Here is a 20,624-nt window from a genome sequence, read left to right as displayed (position 1 = left end):
AAACGACAAATACCCACCATTTGCTTCAACGTGGATGGAACTGGAGGGTATTATGCTGAGTGAAGTAAGTCAATCGGAGAAGGACAAACATTATATGTTCTCATTCATTTGGGGAATATAAATAATAGTGAAACAATAGAAGGGAAGGGAGATGAAATGGGTAGGAAATGTCAGAAAGAGAGACAGAACATAAAGACTCCTAACTCTGGGAAACGAACTAGGGGTGGTGGAAGGGGAGGAGGGTCGGGGGTGGGGGTGAATGAGTGACGGGCACTGAGGGAAGCACTTGACGGGATGAGCGCTGGGTGTTATTCTGTATGTTGGCAAACTGAACACCAATAAAAAATAAATTTATTATTAAAAAAATAAAAAAAGGAAATGAAGGCAGAACACACACACGCATACAGACACACATGGACACACATACACACATACAGGAGTCCTATTTGGTTGCTGAAAGAAGGCTACAAATATGGCTCTAAGTTTGCTAGAGACAATAAGGCAAAAGAATCAGCTTTAAGAATCACAATGCAATGTTTAAGAGTCATTCATAAGTCTGATGCTGAAAATAAGATTTCTTCAGAGGCTCTTATAAAAGAAGACACCATATAATATGGTGGATGATACCCTTCACAAGGTTCTGACATAGCTACCACCATGACTTTATAGGTGGTAAAACAGTTTATAGGTTGTTTCTGAGGATGTTCCTCATTGTAAGCTAAATGCATAAAAGCAATTGTACGAGGTACACAAACCATGCTGCCCTCCTGGACACTAGGCCTAGGCTACCCTAGACTTCCCTTATAGAGACTAGGCCTAAAGCAACATCGACCAACAGAACTCTGGGCAATGGTAGAAATGTTCTGTATCTGCATTGTCCAGTATGGCAATCACCAGTCACATGTGGCTATTCAGCACTGAACATGTGGCCAGTGGACTGAAGAACTGAATTTTAACTCTTATTTTAATTCATTTAATTGTAGAAGCCACATGTGGCTGGTGGCTATCATGTTGGACAGTGAGGCTCAGGAAAAAAATGTCCATATTTTATGTCTTTCCAACAATCTTTCATGAATATTATGTTTTGTGACTGCAATTTGGTAAGTTATAGGGTTAAAGGAATGTTTAGAGCAGGGGAAATTTTACCTCTGAAAACATTTTTGGGTCTGCCACAACATGGTGAAAATGGGACAATAGAGGCCTTCAAGCACTATGCCATCAGGCAAGTGCACTCTTACCACAGAATGGTTTTTTTTTTTTTTTTACCACAGAATGTTTTGAGAAGTAAACATTCCCAGTATACATATTTTTGTTTAGAAATTATAATCTGTGTTCTGATGTTCTAATCTATTTGTATCTCATCATGTCATTTTAACAACTTCTTCTTCTCCTCTTCCTCCTCCTCCTCCTCCCCCTCCCCCTCCTCCTCCTCCTCCTCCTCCTCCTCCTCCTCCTCCTCCTCCTCCTCCTCCTCCTCCTTCTTCTTCTTCTTCTTCTTCTTCTTCTTCTTCTTCTTCTTCTTCTTCTTCTTCTTCTTCTTCTTTCTTCTTCTTCTTCTTCTTCTTCTTCTTCTTCTTCTTCTTCTTCTTCTTTTCTTCTTCTTCTTCTTTGTAACATCAATACTGCCAATCTCCTTTTCTATTTAACATTTGAGATGCTGAAGCTTTTTTTGGGAGAAAACCTACACAAACACACAAATTGGCATTTCTGCAAATTCCTGGTTTCTGACCTCAGCTGGGCCTTGATGCTTTCTTGCGACCCAGCTATAGGTGCTCTTGCTGTCCCTTTACCCTTTCCCATTCCATCTCTGGGGATAGGAGGCCTTTTCCAAAACAGCACATTTGGTTCACTATGGGAGATGATCAACATTAGCAAGAGAGAAGTTGGCTTTTCTTGAGGTGCTCCTTTCTGAGGTCATCCCATTGCCCTGCTGGGATACATATAAGCATGGGTCTCTAGAGGCTCAGACACAAGAGACAAAATAGAAGAAAGGCAAGATGGAGCAGGGTCCTGAAAGGAGGGCAGAGGGGTGAACAAGAAGAACAGGGACAACTGGGGGAAAAATGAATTCTGATATTAAAACTTAGGTGGAGTCTGACTGTACTGGAAAGTGATCTAATGGACAACGGTTAAGAAATATATTATCCCAGTCATTAGCTTCTGATTATATTTATGATTGACCATAAAAAGATTGGGTCTTTATGGTCATAGACTGTGGCACCTTCTAGATGACATGTGACAAAATGGGAAGGTTCCATATGTTTTCCAAACCCACTCGTCTTTGAGACTATCTTCTATCTTTCATGGACTCCCCTTGTATGTCCATTAGTAGGTAACATTTTCTACTTCACTAAGAAACTAGAAAACCGCAGATGGAATCTCCCTGCGTTTCCTGAATTTACTTCCCTGTTACAGATGCAGTAATGCATTTCCATCAGTTTTCCCCTCTTTTCACTCTATCACAATGAAAAAAAAATCCCTTTCTCTTCCTTAAGACTACTTCTTCTAGCTGTACTCTGCATTGCTCTATTCATCATTCCTAGGGATCTTGTTCCATTAATTACCCCATTTCTAGCCTACATATTCAATTTTACCCTTCCTTATAGTTTTTTTCACTTGTCATCTTTAGCATTTAAGAATTTTCAAATCTCTCCTAAGTTAAAGACAAAAAAGTTTCCTCATTCTTGCCATCCCGTTTAGCTGTTACCTCTATTTCTCTCTTGCCTTCTACTTCTAAGATTCTTCAAAGAATGCTTAGTCGTCCTAACATCACTTGCCCACTCCATTCATTCTTTGACTACTACAATCTGGCATCTGTTTCCACTACTCCCTGGAAACTACTTTTTTAAGACAACCAATGACCTACATCTCATTCTATCGCTTGTATTAACCGACCTTCCTGAAGTGCTCCCTTCTCTTTCTGATGTGCATTTCTCTCCCAGATGCCCAAATCAGAGACCAGGGAGCCACTCTTAACTCTCTCTATCACCTCCCGCCCTGTCTCCCTAACGTACAGTTCTCTCTTATCCTTTTCACTAGCACTCAGGAATTTCCCACCACATAGTTTGGGTGAGATTAACCACATCCTATCTCCAGGGGGAAGCCCTGATTTCTTTAATCCAGTCAGCACATCCCAATTTCCAAGTTGCAGTGATTGGCTCAAAGATGAGTAACAACACCAGTCAGGACAATCAGGGTCACTAAGACTTAGTTCCAAAGCTCTCAGAGCCGTCAGAGAATTGGATTTATTTCCTACAAGACACAAAATATACAGTCTCTGGAGTGCCTGGCAGCCATGCTTGAGAGTAGAGTTTGCATTCATAAAGGGAAATGGAGAAAGAAAAATAAATAGATCCTGGCCATAAACTCTGCATGCTAGATATAGCCTTTTCTTAAGTTTCAGATCTGTTCCCAACATGCTTGGTTTTCTTAGCCAGTAAATCATCTTTTTAAATTTAAACCATTTGGGTTTAAGTTTCCACTTCAATTATCAGAAATAGTTGTGACTGACATGAACTCCTTCATCTAAACCATTTCTCCAAATTTATCCATAATATTTTGCAAGTTTCTCTAAAATTCTTAATTAAGAGCACTGGGTGGCTCAGTGGTTGAGCATCTGCCTTTGGCTCAGGTTGTGATCCTGGGGTCTTGGGATTGAGTCCTGCATCAGGGTCCCCAGAGGGAGTCTGCTTCTTCCTCTGCCTATGTCTCTGACTCTGTGTCTCTCATGAATAAATAAATAAAATCTTAAAAAAATAAAATAATATCCTTAATGAGAAATTCTTTAATTATATTTAATGAACAAGCTCAACTCAAACTAACTTGACAATAAGAAAAATTTGAATTTTGTAACAGAAAATTCCATAGCAGAAAGGCTTCATGGCTGATTGATTCAGCAGCTCAATGATGTCACCAGGATCTGGATTCTTTTTCTCCTTCTGCAATGAAATCTTCAGTGTTGGCTTAATCCTTTGGGCTAGTAACAAGATGGATATAGTAATGATTTGTCCAGAAATGACATCAAGAAGATGAAAAGAAAGTCTTTCTACAGCTGTTTCTTATCTCTGAGGAAGTCTTTCCCTGAAGCCCTCCAATGGACTTCCCCCTCATATCTCTTTGGCTAGGATTAGATCATGGGCCAATTTCTCATGAGAGAGCCTGGAACAGTTGGCTTCTCTTCAGGCACATGACTATGTGTAAGATAATTCCACTGAGGAGAATGAAGAGGACTGGAGGCTCAAAAGGAAACCAGAGGACTAGAGGCTCAAAAGGAAACCAGTGGGCTCAACTACAGTGACTACCAAGGAGCTTCATGACCTGGCTCCTGTCAACTTCTCTGGCTTCATATTTTGCCACCCACCTCATTAAACTTGATCTTCCCTGCAGATTTCTGGTGCTTTTTCTCTGTGTAACTACTTCCTTTTCAGTAATTTGCCTTATAGCTTTCAGCTCAGCCTCACTAGACTGCAGTCTCTGTCTCCTCAACTCAGGGAGTTCATCAGGCTCAAGTGGACTCAATTTCTCAGTGCTGCATCCTGTATTTTACATAGTTTTCTTTTTTACATAGTTTTCTAGTTGCTTATTGTGGTAGGAAATGTCTAGCGCTAGCTATTCTGCTTTGGTTTAACACTAAAGTTGGCTGTAAGGATTCTGAATGATAGGTGTTAAATTTGTTCTTTTCTCTTATTCTTGAATTTTCTAGGGGCTGCTCTGCTCTCAGTGAATATTTATTAAAGATATGTCTAACACAATGATTCTTGACCTTTCTGGCCACTTTTTCTTGAAGTTGGCATTTCATTGTACTTTAACTCAATGCCAGACACTATTGATCAGTACTCGATTTGTATTTTCCCTCACAGCAGCCTATGATATAGACACTACATTTTACAAATAAGGAGATAAAAATGTAAAATAAAAAAAGTAAAATGATTGGAGTGACTTGTCTAAGATCTGAGTGATTGAATTAAAACTGATCTCTGATTTAAAAACTGAGGCTTTCAACTGTTCCAGTGTAATCTCCTTTTGAGATTTTGACAAAAAAGAGGACCCATACCATTTATTGTCACCTTAAACCCTTGGTGAACTTCTGAACTTTGCTTCCTGTCTGCTAGTTGTTCTATATTACTGTTTACCATTATATTTCATACCGTGAAGACCACCATTCCTCTGCTTGTGACACTGGCCTCAGCAGAATCTAAGGTGAGTTCACATGGCATATCTTTGCCTGGTAAGGCCACTTCTCATATCATGTCTTACCTTACCACTACCTAGCACTTAAGAGACCAATCCTAAGAAGGAGGCTATATTTAGAACTAATTTCACATTTTCCTATAAAAGATCATTAAAACCAATTCTATTATGACTAACTTCCAAGTTTATGCCAAATACTCAGGGACTGATCACTGAAATGCATAGTGCCTCACCACAACGGAGCCCATGATATTGCCAGGCAATCCTTTTACATTTCCTAATCCTTTCACTTTCCTATTCTCTTGGGTGGTTATTTCACATTCCCTGTTCCTCCCTCATATTTCAAGACCTCCTTTCCATCCTCACTTTTAGTTGATCTTGTTTCCCTTTCACTGAGAAAATTGCTTCTGATTCCATAAGTGAAAGTCCACCAATTCTCACAACCACATCTACTAAATTCCTTGTGTCTGAACTCTGCTTTCTCTCTCTCATTTCTATAGACTAACTGTCCTTCTCCAAAGCCAATCCCTTCTTTCGGATCTTCGATCCCTTTCTCCTTTTGCCTTCTCAAGAACATCGCTTCAATTTTTCTCTTTCTACTGCATCAATAAATTTTCCTTTTCTACTGAATCATTCCCATCAGCATACAAATATATTGCAATAGCTCTCAATCTTTAAAAAAGTCTTGCCACACTTTATCTTCCTTCAGCTTCTACTCCATTTTTCTTTTTCCCCATCGATCCCCAAATTTCAAGAGTTGATTTTACCCACTATCATTAGTTCTTCTCTCTCAAACTCTTACCAATTCAAAATTTCTAAATCCAATAGTCAATGGTAAGTTCCTCATTCTATTCACTCGATCAGCAGTATTTAACAAAATTGATCTGTAGCCCCTGAAAATACTACCCATTTGCTTCTTTTTAAATATGGAAAACTGATTTATTTTTATTTTTTTTTATTGAAGTTTGGTTTGCCAACTTATAGTATAACACCCAGTGCTCATCCCATCAAGTCATTTGCTTTGACAGATCCTACCTACACTATCCTGGTTTGCTTACTTTACCAGTCATTCTTTATTAGCTTCCCTTATGTTTTTAGGTCTTAAGATTAGGATATCCTGAAGTGCAATCCCTGAACGTTTCCTCTTTTCTTTCTACCTTCATGTCCAAGTGCTCTAGTCTAGTGCTCTAGCTTTAACTATCATTCACCCCAATAGTTCCTAGTAGGGGTGATTTTGCCCCTCGGGGGACATTTGGCAATGTCTAGAGACATTTTTGGTTGTCATAACTGGGACCAAGTGATACTAGTAGTTAGTGAGTAGAGGCCAGGGATGCTGCCAAACATCTTAAAATTCAAAGGACAATAAAACAAAAATGTCCTCTACAACCAAAAAGTATCCAGCCCAAATATCAACATGTTGATCCCTGGTCTACCCAGACCTTCTCTCTGAACTCTATACTCACATGCTTAACTTCCTACTCAACATCTTCATTTGGATATTTAACAGATAGCTCAAACTTAACTTGTCTCAAACTGAAGTTTGGATTCGTTTCTGCCTCAGTTCAGGTTTCCTAGAAAACAGAACCCAAGACAAGACTTATGTTTCAATGGAAGGTATGATCCCCATGCAATGAGAGTAAGGAAAATGGGAAGTGAGATGGGGAAGATAGGTTATAAATACAAGGTGGTAAGTTACCAAGCTCGCAACTGCTTCATGAGCCACAAAGAGATGCAGCCCTGTCACTAGACTATGTTATTGTTTGTCTCTGAAAATATTAAAAGAGAAGGCATTTATCTACAGGCTTCATCATATCTCATATCTCCTACTGGGCAAGTTCCCACTGGTCCATTGAGTTAATGCTTCCAAATGGCTGTGTTATTCACCTGAACCTTTTTCCAGTCCTGAGAAATCCAAATCCTTGCAGTGTAGTCAACTTCAGGAGGCAGAGTTTTGCTGCCCATGCACAGCTGGCTGTTCCAGCAGCAGTTGAGGCAGGGCAAGTGGCTACAGGGCAAGAAGAATTGCAATGTGGAGAGAATCTGAGGAGAGGCTTCAGCTGTCCAATACAGTAATAACCAAGGCACACAAGGCCCAAGACTGTTGTAGTTCACATTCTGGTGAGACAGAAGCTGTCCAATCCACTCCTCCAGTCAATGACATCACCATCCACCTGATTACTAAGGCTAAAAACCTAGGAGATGTTCTTGAAATGTTTCTTTTCCCCACATCCCAAATCCTGCTATCCCTATTTTCAAACTTTAATTCTATTCCAACCACTCCTCACAAGCCTACCAGTACCTTGCTTGTTTCAGTCATTGTTGCCTGTGCTACCTAATAACCTCCGATCTCACACCTTGTTTCCAGTAGCCAGAATAACCTTTAAAAATGACAAATCATATTATATTACTAAATGAAATATTCTTACAGTGTCCTAAAAGGCTCTACATGATTTGGTCTCTGACTACTTTTCTGACCTACCATCTATGACACCCTTCTTTGGCTACTTTTTTCTAGCCATACTGGTACTCATTTGTTTCCCAAATATGCTAAGCTTGCCCTTGCCTTGGGATCTTTGCATTTGCTCTTACATCTCTGTTTCTGTTTTTCCTACTCCTTGTTCTCCCTCTTCTTGAATTTCTTTGTTCAAATGTTACTTCTGCAAAGGCCCTTCCTATCCATACAGATCTATATCTGTCACTCCATAGCCCCCTTTCTTTATTTTTCTTGCCTAACGTTGTAATGTGTGGTTTATTTTTTTATTGTCTGTCTCTCCCACCATAACGTTAGCTCCATGAGTTCTGGGACCTCACATGTCATAGTTACTACTATATCTATAGTGCTGCAACAGGAGTGACACAAAGCCAGAACTGAGGCAAATATTTGAGTGAATACATTTCTTTAGATCCCTACCAATGGTGGGTTTGCATCAAGAATGATGAGTTTCAGGGTGCCTGGATAGCTCAGTCAGTTAAGCGGCTGACTCTTGATTTTGGCTCAGGTCAGGATCTCAGGATTGTGAAATTGAGCCCCCTTTGGGCTCTGGAGTCTGTTTAAGATTCTCTCCCTCTTCCTCTGCCCCTCCCCTAAAAAAAGAAATGAATGATGAGTCTCTAGCTCAATAATGTTCTTCTCATTCCTTGGAGGTCCAGTCCTGCTGTAAACACATCTGCTAGGAAAGGTGTAAACCTCTGGATAAAAAACCTCTTAATAAAACCCTGAGTTTAGGAACCTGGGATCCCATGCAGTCTGCAAGCCTCTTCTAGTTAGACAATTTCTAAATGTTGAATTGGGACAAGCGGAATCCACATGATGCTAGGGAGATAACAGTCTTAGAGACTGTTTAAAAAGAGGAAGGGGGCTACCAGCAGAGGGACGTACAGAAGCCGGGTAGGGAAACCAAATACGGCTGGGACGTGGTCAGAAAATGTTCATCCCATCTAGCAGCACCATGTCCCATGGGGCTGTAACAGCCGCAGCAGGAACAGCAGAAACAGGGATCTTGACAGCATTTCAGTGGATAGCTCCTTCCTTCCTTCCTTCCTTCCTTCCTTCCTTCCTTCCTTCCTTCCTTCCTTCCTCCCTCCCTCCTTCCCTCCCTCCTTCCATCCCTCCCTCCCTGTAATAAAACAGTAGTGCAGAAAGGCAGGGAACCCTGGAGTTAGTAGGATGCAGGAATATTGTGTGTGGAAGGTGGGGAAAGGGCAGCGTTTAACATGGGACGGAAGAATTTAGGAGAACTCACTGTTCGTAAAAGAAAAGCTGAGGATATGGATCTGGAGGAGTGGAGCGAACAAGTACTTTTCTTTTTCTGAAAGGAATGCTAGAGTCTGAATCTGGAGGAGGGATTTAACTAGTTCCGTACCCAGGATCCTTGCAGTGCCTGCGCAACCCCGCACAGGCCCCTGCTTTCCACTAGCCACAATAGAGTGGGGAGGATACAATCCTTGGCTTTGATTAAAGTGGTGGCTGGTGTAGGCGGGAAGCAACGCGATCCGCGGTGGTGGGAAGGGTGGTCCCGATGCAGCAGGGGAACCAATCAGAGGCGACTCCGGATTCTTGCATCCTCCTTGGAGACTCCGTAGCAGAAGTACCAGAGCTGCTGGCTGCCTTCTGGCGCGCTGCGGGCGCCAACGCGCAGCGCCTCTGGGGGAGCAGCTGCAGCCGCACTCCGAGTGCACGGCGCACGCCCCCGGCTCCTGCTGCCCTGCGCCTCTGTACCGACCCTTTCCTGAAGAAGTTGCAAGCCTCGCAAGTGGCTCTGTGGAGGCCCTAGGCCGAGAAAAAGGGCCCGCGGGAGGAGGGACGTAGGTGGGAGGTGGGCAGGCGACTCGCTTCTCAGATTCGTCCCAATTAGCACCAAGTTGGCAGACAACCCCACAAACCCACGAAGCCTTTGGTTGCCCACAAATCGCATTCTCCGTATTTCAAAATAATCTGACCGTAAGAAAACTTCCAACTCCCATCCTAGGTCAAGGAGGGACAGAGTCCTAGCACCACCGTCTTGCCGTAACAGTACATAGAACAAACGCGGGTGATCCTAAACTGCAGAGCTCTCCCCAAAGTACACATCTCTCCCAGAAAGGCGGAGACAAGCTAGGTCACCCCTGCAGAGAGACCCCTGCGGGAGGGGCAGGATGGCACGCAGAGCGCGGCGGCAGAAGCCTATTACCGTGGGACTGCACAAACGCAAACCCATCCGAGGAGTTTTGCCAGGAACACCGCCGCCTGCATTGCGTCGGACCTGACCATTTCCAGTGTGCAATTCCCGGGGAAGGTCTCGGCCAGGGAGCGTGCGTGTGCGGGTCTGTGCACCATAAGGCAAGTAGATCGGTGGTCGACTTTTCTGGCAGGAGAAGGAAAAAGCTGTGTTGGCAAGGGTGGGAACTGAATGACAACCCCCCTGTGCCGAGCCACCCCCTCATATTTTCCATCTACCTCCTCGCTCCTGCCCTCCCCCGCCCTCCCCAACCCACGCCCGAGTGGGCCAATCGCTGCTCCGCATTCCAGGCGCTTTCTCAGGTTTCTGCTGATCTTGCAGCGCCCAGAAATGGACCGAGCGGACCCGCTGCCGCACGCACCCTGCCCCACTCGGAGCTCCTAACGGCTCCCGGCGCGCCACGCAGCCTCGGCGAGGTCCACACTGGGGTGCGGGAAGCGGAGGGGGTCCGAGAGCCATGTCGATCCAGGCTCTCGCTCGCCCGCCTCCTTCAGGATCGAATCAAGGGCTCCCACGGTGTTAGGAGGGGGCGAGAGTGCTGTTTCTCGTCATTTGCTTCCGAGCCTCCGGAGAGGGTGGCATTTTGCTTTTCCGCCCCGCATCCTCCGGAACTCCCTGCACCAGCGAGAGGACGGCGTCTCCAGGTTGCTGCCAACCGGTGAGAATGGGGGTAGGGAGCGGACATTTCCTCCGTAGCGCCTCGCTCGGCCGATTGTCCCACTGATCGGGCGTAGGACGAGGAGGCGAGGGCTGCGACTTCGCCCCGGCGCCTCTCGGATGCTGCCGCGGCTGGGGCTGCCGCTCCCGCCCCGGTACCGCACAGGCGACCTGCCGCATTCGGACTCGGGCGCTCCGCCGACTCAGCGCCGCCCCTGCGCCAAGCCGGCCGGCCAGGTAGGGGGCTCCCCAGTCCGGGGCTGCAGTGGTGGGGGTAGGGGTGCGGGGTGGGGAGGCCGGGGCTGTGGGGATACTGCCTGGGACCTGGAACTCCCCCGGCGTCTCTCGGCGCTTTCCCGATCTTTAGTTTAACGAAGTTGTAAACAGATCGGCTGCTGGGCACTGGGGAAAGTGGGATGGAAGAGCCCAAACTTGGATTTCCGGGTGTCTCTGTGTGTCTGTCTGCGTGTATGTGCTACCCCTCGCAAAAGTCCAGTGCTTTCTAAAAAAGCTAGAGGTCTGTGCTCTTCGGTGTCTGTAGGTCCGTCCCATCTGAATGCTTCTGATTCTCTACCCCCGTATCACTTTCTATTTCTCTGCAGCGTCCATCGATCGCCCTGGTGGGAGCTTAGAAGGCGGCAGGCGAAGAGGGGTAGGAGGGGGGAGAGCCGAGGAGGAGCAGAGGGGTGACAGGCGAGGGGATCTGCTGCGCTGGCTCTGCACCCGGTCCTAGGAGGGCTCACGGAGGGGCGGGGAGGCCAGGGTGACCCCCGAGGCGATGGCCCGGTCCGCTAGAACGGCACTGCGTTAAGGCACCTCCGGGCAGGAAGAAATACCAACCAACCGTCCCCCCCACACACACACCCCCATCCCTTGGCAAAAAAGCTGCACCCGGGGCCTCAGGCGAGGGGGATTCCAAACTGAGTAAAAGGCAGGGTGGAGGGGAAGGTAAGGAGAGGCGAAGTCACAGATCGCTCCACCTGCTGGCTCTGAAGCCCCTCCCCCTGAGCGGGGGGGAGCTGCGCACTCCGGTGGGGGGGGCGCTTGGGTCCCCCCCACCCCCACCCCCACCCCTCCTCTGCTGCTGCTTCCCACCCCCGGCCCTCTCCTGATCTCTCACCCCGCGCCCTGCTTCCACCATGACGGTGATGTCTGGAGAGAACGTGGATGAGGCTTCGGCCGCCCCGGGCCACCCCCAGGACGGCAGCTACGCCCGGCCGGCCGAGCACGACGACCACGAGTGCTGCGAGCGCGTGGTGATCAACATCTCGGGGCTGCGCTTCGAAACGCAGCTCAAGACCCTGGCGCAGTTCCCCAACACGCTGCTGGGCAACCCTAAGAAGCGCATGCGCTACTTCGACCCCCTGAGGAACGAGTACTTCTTCGACCGCAACCGGCCCAGCTTCGACGCCATCCTCTACTACTACCAGTCCGGGGGCCGCCTGCGCAGGCCGGTCAACGTGCCCCTGGACATGTTCTCCGAGGAGATCAAATTTTACGAGCTGGGCGAGGAGGCCATGGAGAAGTTCCGGGAGGACGAGGGCTTCATCAAGGAGGAGGAGCGCCCCCTGCCCGAGAAGGAGTACCAGCGCCAGGTGTGGCTGCTCTTCGAGTACCCTGAGAGCTCCGGGCCAGCCCGGGTCATCGCCATCGTCTCCGTCATGGTCATCCTCATCTCCATCGTCATCTTTTGCCTGGAGACTCTGCCTGAGCTGAAGGATGACAAGGACTTCACAGGCACCGTGCACCGCATCGACAACACCACGGTTATCTACAATTCCAACATCTTCACGGACCCCTTCTTCATCGTGGAGACCCTGTGCATCATCTGGTTCTCCTTTGAGCTGGTGGTGCGCTTCTTCGCCTGCCCCAGCAAGACAGACTTCTTCAAAAACATCATGAACTTCATCGACATTGTGGCCATCATCCCCTATTTCATCACCCTAGGCACCGAGATAGCCGAGCAGGAGGGGAACCAGAAGGGTGAGCAGGCCACTTCGCTGGCCATCCTCAGGGTCATCCGGTTGGTAAGGGTTTTTAGAATCTTCAAACTCTCCCGCCACTCTAAGGGCCTCCAGATCCTGGGCCAGACCCTTAAGGCTAGTATGAGAGAGCTAGGGCTGCTTATCTTTTTCCTCTTCATTGGGGTCATACTGTTTTCTAGCGCAGTGTACTTTGCCGAGGCGGAAGAAGCTGAGTCGCACTTCTCCAGTATCCCCGATGCTTTCTGGTGGGCGGTGGTGTCCATGACCACTGTAGGATACGGTGACATGTACCCTGTGACAATTGGAGGCAAGATCGTGGGCTCCTTGTGTGCCATCGCTGGTGTGCTGACAATTGCCCTGCCCGTACCTGTCATTGTGTCCAATTTCAACTATTTCTACCACCGAGAAACTGAGGGGGAAGAGCAGGCTCAGTTGCTCCACGTTAGCTCCCCTAACTTAGCCTCTGACAGTGACCTCAGTCGGCGCAGTTCCTCTACTATCAGCAAATCTGAGTACATGGAGATCGAAGAGGATATGAATAATAGCATAGCCCATTACAGACAGGCCAATATCAGAACTGGCAATTGCACCACAGCTAACCAAAACTGCGTTAATAAGAGCAAGCTACTGACCGATGTTTAAAAAGCCAAGCAAACTAACAACAAAAAAAAAGGCCCACTTAGCAGCTTGAAAGACTTAAAACAAAAACAAAACAAAACAAAACAAAAACAAAAGAACAAAAACCCTAGTGACCCACGTCGCTGTTTGTAGATACTTTACTAAATAGTCTCTGTATGTTCTATTTAACTGTCAATGCATTGTTGCATTGCGGATTTTGGAGATGGGGAACCAGAAGCTTTCAAGATTCAGGAAAAAAAGAAACTATTTTCATTTTATTAAAAAATGAGAAAAGAAAGTGTATTTTCTAAAACTGGTTTAAAACAATTCAGTCCATGAGCTAGTCTAGGTAAAATTAGATTCATATGCTTCCTTATACTGAGAGATTTTTAATCCTTTGGCTTCTTTAACTTTTTTCTTTGAACTAAAAACCAGATGATCACTTAGAAATATAAAATTTAAATTTGCATGGGACTCCATTATAAAACTTTTGCAAAATGCACAGCACTTTTAAAATAGTGCATCTCATGTATTATACGTAACATGACATATCAGCCAAAATGGGCAATGAACAAATGTTGTTTTTATTTTGATCAACTGAACTGTATATTACAAGGTGAACACACACACACACACACACACACACACACACACCACACACATGCAAAATTATTTAAGACTGGTTCATAAAGCACCTTATAAATCTGATATTGGTCCTGGTCTGTAGGGATTTTCCCTCTGCCCCATTCCCCTTCTAATCCAAACTATTCAAACTATTCTCTAAGAAATAGAGATTTCTCTATTAAAAGATAACTGAATTATATTAATTGATTCATCTGCAGTGCTGCTAAGTTTTCAACTGCAGGTGAGCCAAACACAGGTCTTTTCTCACCAGTCCTGAACCCTGACCCCTGGCCTCCAGAACTGGATGTAAAACCTTTGCTTCCTTATTGCAAGAGAGCACAAGTGGAGCTAAATGTAAGCATGTTTGAATCTGATCATATTTATTTTATAATCGCATGCCAAGAACGTTAACTCAGACAATAGAGGATAAGCTTACGTTGGAATCAACTCTTCTAGAAATAGATCCTTTTTCATTTGCATTCACCAAAAGTGCACTCCTTCATTTATTAACTATTTTATTAGTAAATAAAGTACTGTATTTAAGTGCATATGTTAGTCAGATGGGAACAATAACTTTTTGGAGCTCAAAGCATGTTCTCTTATTCAGCATTATGGCCTATTTGATTAAAGTGTACCTTGAATTAATTAATGCATGATTTCAGTAAAAGAGAAAATTTAAAATCATAAAAATTACAAGTTTGTGGGATGAAGGGCCCAAAGAAATAGTGGGGGGTGGGGGGTGGGGGGACACTCAGTTGATTTTCCTGCCTTTGCTCAGGGAAATGTCAGGTTTCTGTGCAGGTGTAGGCAGAGAGAGGACCAATATGCCCATCCCTTAAAGGGAAGCTATGTGGAAACCTAAGTAAGTCATCAAGGTATATATAGCAACACCTAAGAACAAATATTCTTTCTAACTAAAAATAAACACAAGCAAAACAAACAAAAAAGGTGCAATACTGCATGTTTTTTGGTGCATTCTTAGGATGTAAATGAACATGTTTATCTCTTGTATGCATCCAAAGCAGAGCTGATTTCTTTTGCAGTCATGATTTGAAGTCTGTAGAGACTTCAGCCCTCCCCTTGAGGCTCCCTGAAGAAACTCAACCAATTGATTTAATAGTTGCTTAGTGCCTTTATCCTGTACCCACAGTGAACTGTAGAAAGTGCCTCCATTAATACAGCTGAGAAGTTACGTAACAAAAGGGAGGAAGAGTTGAGGCACAGATATTTTGCTTTTGCTTTTTCCACCCTCCCTGTCTCACTTCACCACTGTGAGAAGACCACACCATCCTAAACGCGGGAAAGGAGAGATCCAGGAGGGTGCTGTCTCTCTGGCCATCCACTGGACTTGGTCCCTTTGGCAGCCTGATCTGGGACCTGAGACCCATCTTCGAAGTGGACATGAACCAGGAACTTGTTTTCTCCCTCTCCTCCACCAGAAGGCAATATAAAGTTTTTGGGAATTTGTTTCCTGTGGAGGGCCTCTCTGGACATGCAAGGCTTCCTCAGGTCCAGTGTAGCATTCCTTGCAAAGTTCCTTATTTCTCCTCTGTTAGCAACAGGACTCTGCAAATCTCTGATTGTCTGATCTTTTCAGGCATCAGTGTGGATGTGGGAACGCTGAATTCCTAATAACCTTTTCCGGGTCTTCCCTCCTGACCCATTCCCTTCAGATATTTTCTGTGATGCTCCTATGATCTTCCTACCTGGCAGTCACTTCACAGGCTGAGCATCTAACTTCTGCTGCCCTAGGCACCCAACCCAGAGAATGGTGGGGACCCTGGGTCTAGCTGAAACAGAGCCACATAACATAGGCCCCTGGGGCCCAGCAGTTGTCCACCAATGGAGAGGCACTCACAGCCTTTTTAAGGACACCGAGGTGGGGAATCTTCATTCTGCACTTAGCATGTGGCTACCTGCTGCTGCCCACCTTACATTCCTGTCCTGCTTCTTCTGGAAATCTTCCCTGTTACTTCCATCCCTTCCCCCACCTTATCCTAGAACTAGCAGTGAGGCAATAAATCAAGAAGCTAGAGTAACACCCAGGCTGGCTGACTCAGTTGAAAGAAAGAACATGGATATTTTATTTTCCTGTGTGGTTTGTGAATCTGTAATACTGATGTAACATCATGGAAGACATGGGGCCAAGGATTGAACAGCATCTGACCACAGGGCATTAAACCCTCCCCTGTGATGTTTCCTTCTCTTTTGAACCTTGACTCATCCTGCCATTCCTCTCCTACCTACCTGCTTTAAAGTCTCCAGTTGGGAAAAAAAGCCAACCTCCCCTAAATTTCTGGGGATATCTTGATATTTTATTTAGACTTTGAGGTCTAGGACACACAGAACTTGAAACGCTGCACTCCGTCAACAGCAATAATCCACTCAGTACTATGGGATGGATGGGTCAGAGGATGAGAAAATGGGACCAAGACTGTTAAGACTGGCTTTGGCTACCTGGTATACCTCTCGTAGATTTGCTGGACTGGGATTCTTCTGCATGTGTCACAGGAAAAAGTGTTGCATACATGAGCCTGTCAGCCTGGGATCAGGGATGAGTTGTTATGAATTTGGGTGGTAGGGGGGAAATGAATGCTGCTTTTCCATCTGTAGCTCATTGAAACCAAGTCAGTAGGAATGGAGTACAGGGACTATCTGTGTAGCATAGGCATGCGAAGTTTGACAAAGCTCTTACCCTTTGCACTGTAATGTGCTGAAATGTTTTTGTAGACCTGAGGGTGCACTTAAACAAAACTGCCTATTAAGGAATGACTATCTTTTGGTTTACTTCCTTTTATTTATTTTACTGGGCTTTTTACCTTTGGATCCCCTTCCTTGATTCTGAGCTTTAATGGCTCATGTCCTGAATACTTGTTTTCTCCAGAAGGAGAGACTTCTGACTTCTGACATGCTAATATCCATAGCTCAGCTCTTCCAGTGTTTCAGGGCCCTAGTTCAATAGGGTGGCAAGTGGAAGGGTTGGGTCCCACCAGGGCTGTTAGCCATCCCAGCGTCTCTGAAGTGGTTAACTCACCTCAAGTGATCTGAATTTGAGAGACCAAAGACATTAATTCCCTCTGTCCTCAGATTTAGAGAAGACAGATTGTAGCCAGGAAAGGTTTTTTGTTTTTGCATCTCCCCTTCCCCATCTGTGCACAGCCCTCCCTCGCTCCACCCTTGAGAATTGAGTACTGATTACCAGTTAAAGCAGTTCATGGGGAGTGTGTTAGTGAGTTAGCCTAGCAAAATCAAAAGAACCGATGGCATATTCTTTTGGAATATATCTGATAGTCATTTCTCTAAAATGAAATTGTACAACAGGTTTAGATTCCACTGTGGTAGAACCAAAGCACAGGTGACATAATCTTGAGATTATTAATCTTTAAATCTCACTTGAGAATTAAAAAAACAAAGAGACCAACATGTAAATGGTGAGTGAGCAGATTTCTTTAAGTAGAAATTTGGTTTAGTCCACAAAAGGTCTTCTTTATGTTGTGTAGAGTTACAGATTTTTCAAATTAGTTAACATCTGAAGAGTCAGTAAAAATAGTTTCTTGACCCTCCCATTTAGTATAGGAGACCTCAAAACGCATACTTTTTAACAATTTTACAATTGGATTCCTTGTTTGGTAGATTGCCTTGAACAAAAAGGAAGAAGAGCACATCAGCAGAAGGCAGTTCCCCATTTTCTTCCAGGGACGACTCATTCCTGGGAGAGGTGAGAATTGGTGGGTGGTAACCATCCATAGTATAGAATTGTTAGAAAGAATATAAACTGCCAAACAGCCATTTTACCTCCCCGTTTTGTCAAGAAAAGATGAAGTCTTTCCATGTTTATGTTCATTTCAAGAAGACAAACAAATAAAAATTTTTAAACCAGACACAACCCAAGTTGAATTGCAATCTCAGGAGGTGGCCTCTTATTCACCATGCGGCATATTAATACTTGTATTTATATCATGGAATTTCAGGGTATACGCGAACATGTTCAGCATGACTCAGGTAAACTTCAGAAGAATGTACACTATTTATCATTTTTGTAAGAAGCGGACAGGAGCTGAATTGTTAACCAAAACTGTTCCATTACCTTGGGTCACTGTGCTAACTCATTCAGGGTATAGTTGTAAGTCTCAGAAGTCTTGGGATCAAATGCCAGTCTCTTTGCTCAGGCAAAACGACTACGGGCTTTCTTGGGAAATCCAATGTGTATGTAAGGGGTAAGGCCCTGCAGACCTCAGGACTATTAGCTTTAAGGAGATTAGCCCTAGTCCTAGTGATTTTTATGTAGGAGTTAACTAAGAGTTTACTTTTTATGACATGAGACTTCACAGAGTATAGAAGAGTTTTGTACCATAATCAGAGAAGAAGAAGAAATGGTGTGAGGAAGGAAAAGAAAACAAAACACAAAAGACCCCTTGCAAAATATTTCAGGTCAAAAGTTGTCTCCTCTCCAAAACCTGCAGAAACACCTTTCTTCTCTTCAGTGCACTGTCTGGGAGCTGTTTAGGCAGCAGCCATAAGCCAACAGCATGGACTGTATATGACATACCTCTAACATTAAAGATACGGTATTACCAAGGTTAAAAACTAAAAATTGAGTAGTATTAATTTAAAGTGCACCATCAGGACAACAAACCATTGAAGCTGAAAAAGCACTACTTTATTTCTTGAGTTTGCCAGTTGCTTACACCTTGAGTTAAGGATGTGTCTCATTTTCACCTGCTGTGCATTTCCCCTGCCCTAACTGTTTAATATGTCAGGTAGAGGACATTGAATGTTATGAATTGAGAACCTAACTGAAGCGCATAGTTTTCATCTATGCAATTTTACTTGCTTCTGTCACTTTATGATCTGTTCATATTGGCATCAATTAAAGATAATTTTTAAGGATCTTATCAAGGAATATCTTGACTGGTTATTTGTCTCTTGTTTAACTGGTCTTTAGGGAGGTTTTTCCTGTGGGATATCTTTAAATAGCATAACAAATACAAGATAAAATTATGAAGAATCTGGTTTTCTGTGAAATTCATGTACTATTTCTTCTGTGCAAGGAAATGCACTGGGGTTGAATTTTGATAATGAATTCACAGTTTGGTCTCAGGTAGGATCCCAAGGAGAGGCCTTTGGAATTTGGCTTATGAAAGCAGTGGGGAATTAAGCTTTGAAAAGGGGGGGGGGGAAGAAATGAGGCCCCAGGGAGTAAAGTAATTGATTATATTCGCTTAAATTGTTTTTGATTTGAAACTGTATTTTTCATTCACAGTCTAAGCCTCTTAGAAAGGATAGTGTGTACGAGTGTGTGTGTGTGTGTGTGTGTGTGTGTGTGTGTGACAGTGTTGTGGTCTGGCATCAACTAACTTGATAGTTATAATATGGTGTTAGAAGTGATTTTCATATGAAAAGACAAAGCAATTCTTAGTTGTTCTTTACAAAGACTTTCCCACATAGTTCTACCTGTGGTTAACATTTCTTTCTTTCTTTCTTTCTTTCTTTCTTTCTTTCTTTCTTTCTTTCTTTCTTTCTTTCTCTTTCTTCTTTTTTATGACTTACTGGTGCATTTCCTTTGGATTCTTCCTGAGATTCAGAGGTTCTCTTTTCTTTACTTTAAATATCTTATTTTATACAAGCTTTTTATGTCAGACCAAACAGGGTTACATGCTTTATGACAGGGGTGTGTTATATGACAAATGCATGGGGTGGCATAGAATTGTATTGCATTGTGATGGGTCCAGATTGTAAGATTTGCAGATGACTCTTTCTTTTGCTATAGAAATTGCTACTGAAAGTAGATCATGAGGTGAGGTAGGCTTCCTGTGATTTTTCTGTTGTGATCAGAAGAGGGGTAGGGTGAACTTTGACAAAGAAGGATGAGAAAGAGCTAGAACCACATCAATGGTGGGCAAAGGAGCCATGATATTCACAACTCTGAGTGTGTTTCTTAGAACTCAGCTTTGGAATGTTGTTCTTGAAGCAGAGACAGACAGACAGGGCTATAATGGAAGCTTTGCACTGCACAAAACTTCAAAAAGAAGGCAAGTCAGTTTTAAGGGAGGACAATTAGAGGACTCAAGAACAGGGAGCTGATGTGATTTGATCCCAGCCACTGCCACTGGATAGGAAAACTGGCTGCTACTTCCTGCAGTTAATCTAGATTTGTAAAAACCCACTGGACTGGAGTGTGGAGGGAAGGTTAACCCTGAGGCTGAATAGAGTGTGTCCATTGAAAGTCCTATGCAGGTAAGACAGAATGGTTACTCTGCATGACTGGAAAGCACCCCTTTGAACAGGCTTCAAAACAGGTCATTGAAAATACCCTGTACTAATTAACTGATTTTAATGTACCATCAATTTTAAGATGCACTGTTATTTGACATATTTGTAATAAAGACAGCTATAGACAGTTATGATATGCCACTGTATTGATTCATTCCAACTGTAGAGATGTAAAAATGTAAAAAAAAAGAAAACGAATCTTAGAATTGATGAACCACCATGAATCAAACATATGTCCCCTTTTATTTCCTGGTGTGGTATTAGCTTTGAATAGTAAATACTAAATTTGGCAGTTCCTTCAGATCTGAACCATCTCTAAAACCTTTAGGTCTTCTCTTCACTACCTTTTAATCCTATGGTGTTTCTGCTCAACTCTGCTGTTAACTTCGGCTTTGTGCAGATGTACTTCAGAGCCCCCGTCCTCATGCCGTTTTAGCATCTAGAGATCATTCACCCAATGGAGAACTTAGGTTTCATCATGTCTGGAAGGAGGTTTGCTCTTGCTGATCCTCCTTCCCTTGTCCCTTAATAGATCTATTATCAGACAGGTAGAACCTTC

General features: G+C 44.2%; 1 protein-coding gene across 2 annotated transcripts; it reads left to right on the top strand.

The window, feature by feature from the left end:
• The first annotated feature begins 9,749 nt into the window (after positions 1-9,749).
• Positions 9,750-18,687, top strand: KCNA1 (potassium voltage-gated channel subfamily A member 1). Of its 2 annotated transcripts, none has more exons than XM_072766188.1 (3): positions 9,750-10,009; positions 10,403-10,802; positions 11,168-18,687. In XM_072766188.1, the coding sequence occupies exon 3, from the start codon at positions 11,705-11,707 to the stop codon at positions 13,190-13,192; it is 1,488 nt and encodes a 495-aa protein (XP_072622289.1). In that variant the 5' UTR covers positions 9,750-10,009; positions 10,403-10,802; positions 11,168-11,704; the 3' UTR covers positions 13,193-18,687. The 2 variants fall into 2 exon arrangements, with proteins under 2 accessions (XP_072622289.1, XP_025851161.1); XM_025995376.2 differs by having other exon boundaries at positions 9,814-10,009; positions 10,230-10,802.
• The last annotated feature ends 1,937 nt before the right edge of the window (positions 18,688-20,624 follow it).

The sequence above is a fragment of the Vulpes vulpes genome, chromosome 8, assembly GCF_048418805.1.
Source record: "Vulpes vulpes isolate BD-2025 chromosome 8, VulVul3, whole genome shotgun sequence".
Taxonomy (NCBI): Eukaryota; Metazoa; Chordata; class Mammalia; order Carnivora; family Canidae; genus Vulpes; species Vulpes vulpes.
Note: the sequence above shows the minus strand (reverse complement) of the source record. Positions and strands in the feature narration are given on the sequence as shown.

Excerpts from the sequence above, each read along its gene's own strand:
- KCNA1 (XM_072766188.1), top strand. The coding sequence starts at position 11,705 with ATGACGGTGATGTCTGGAGAGAACGTGGATGAGGCTTCGGCCGCCCCG.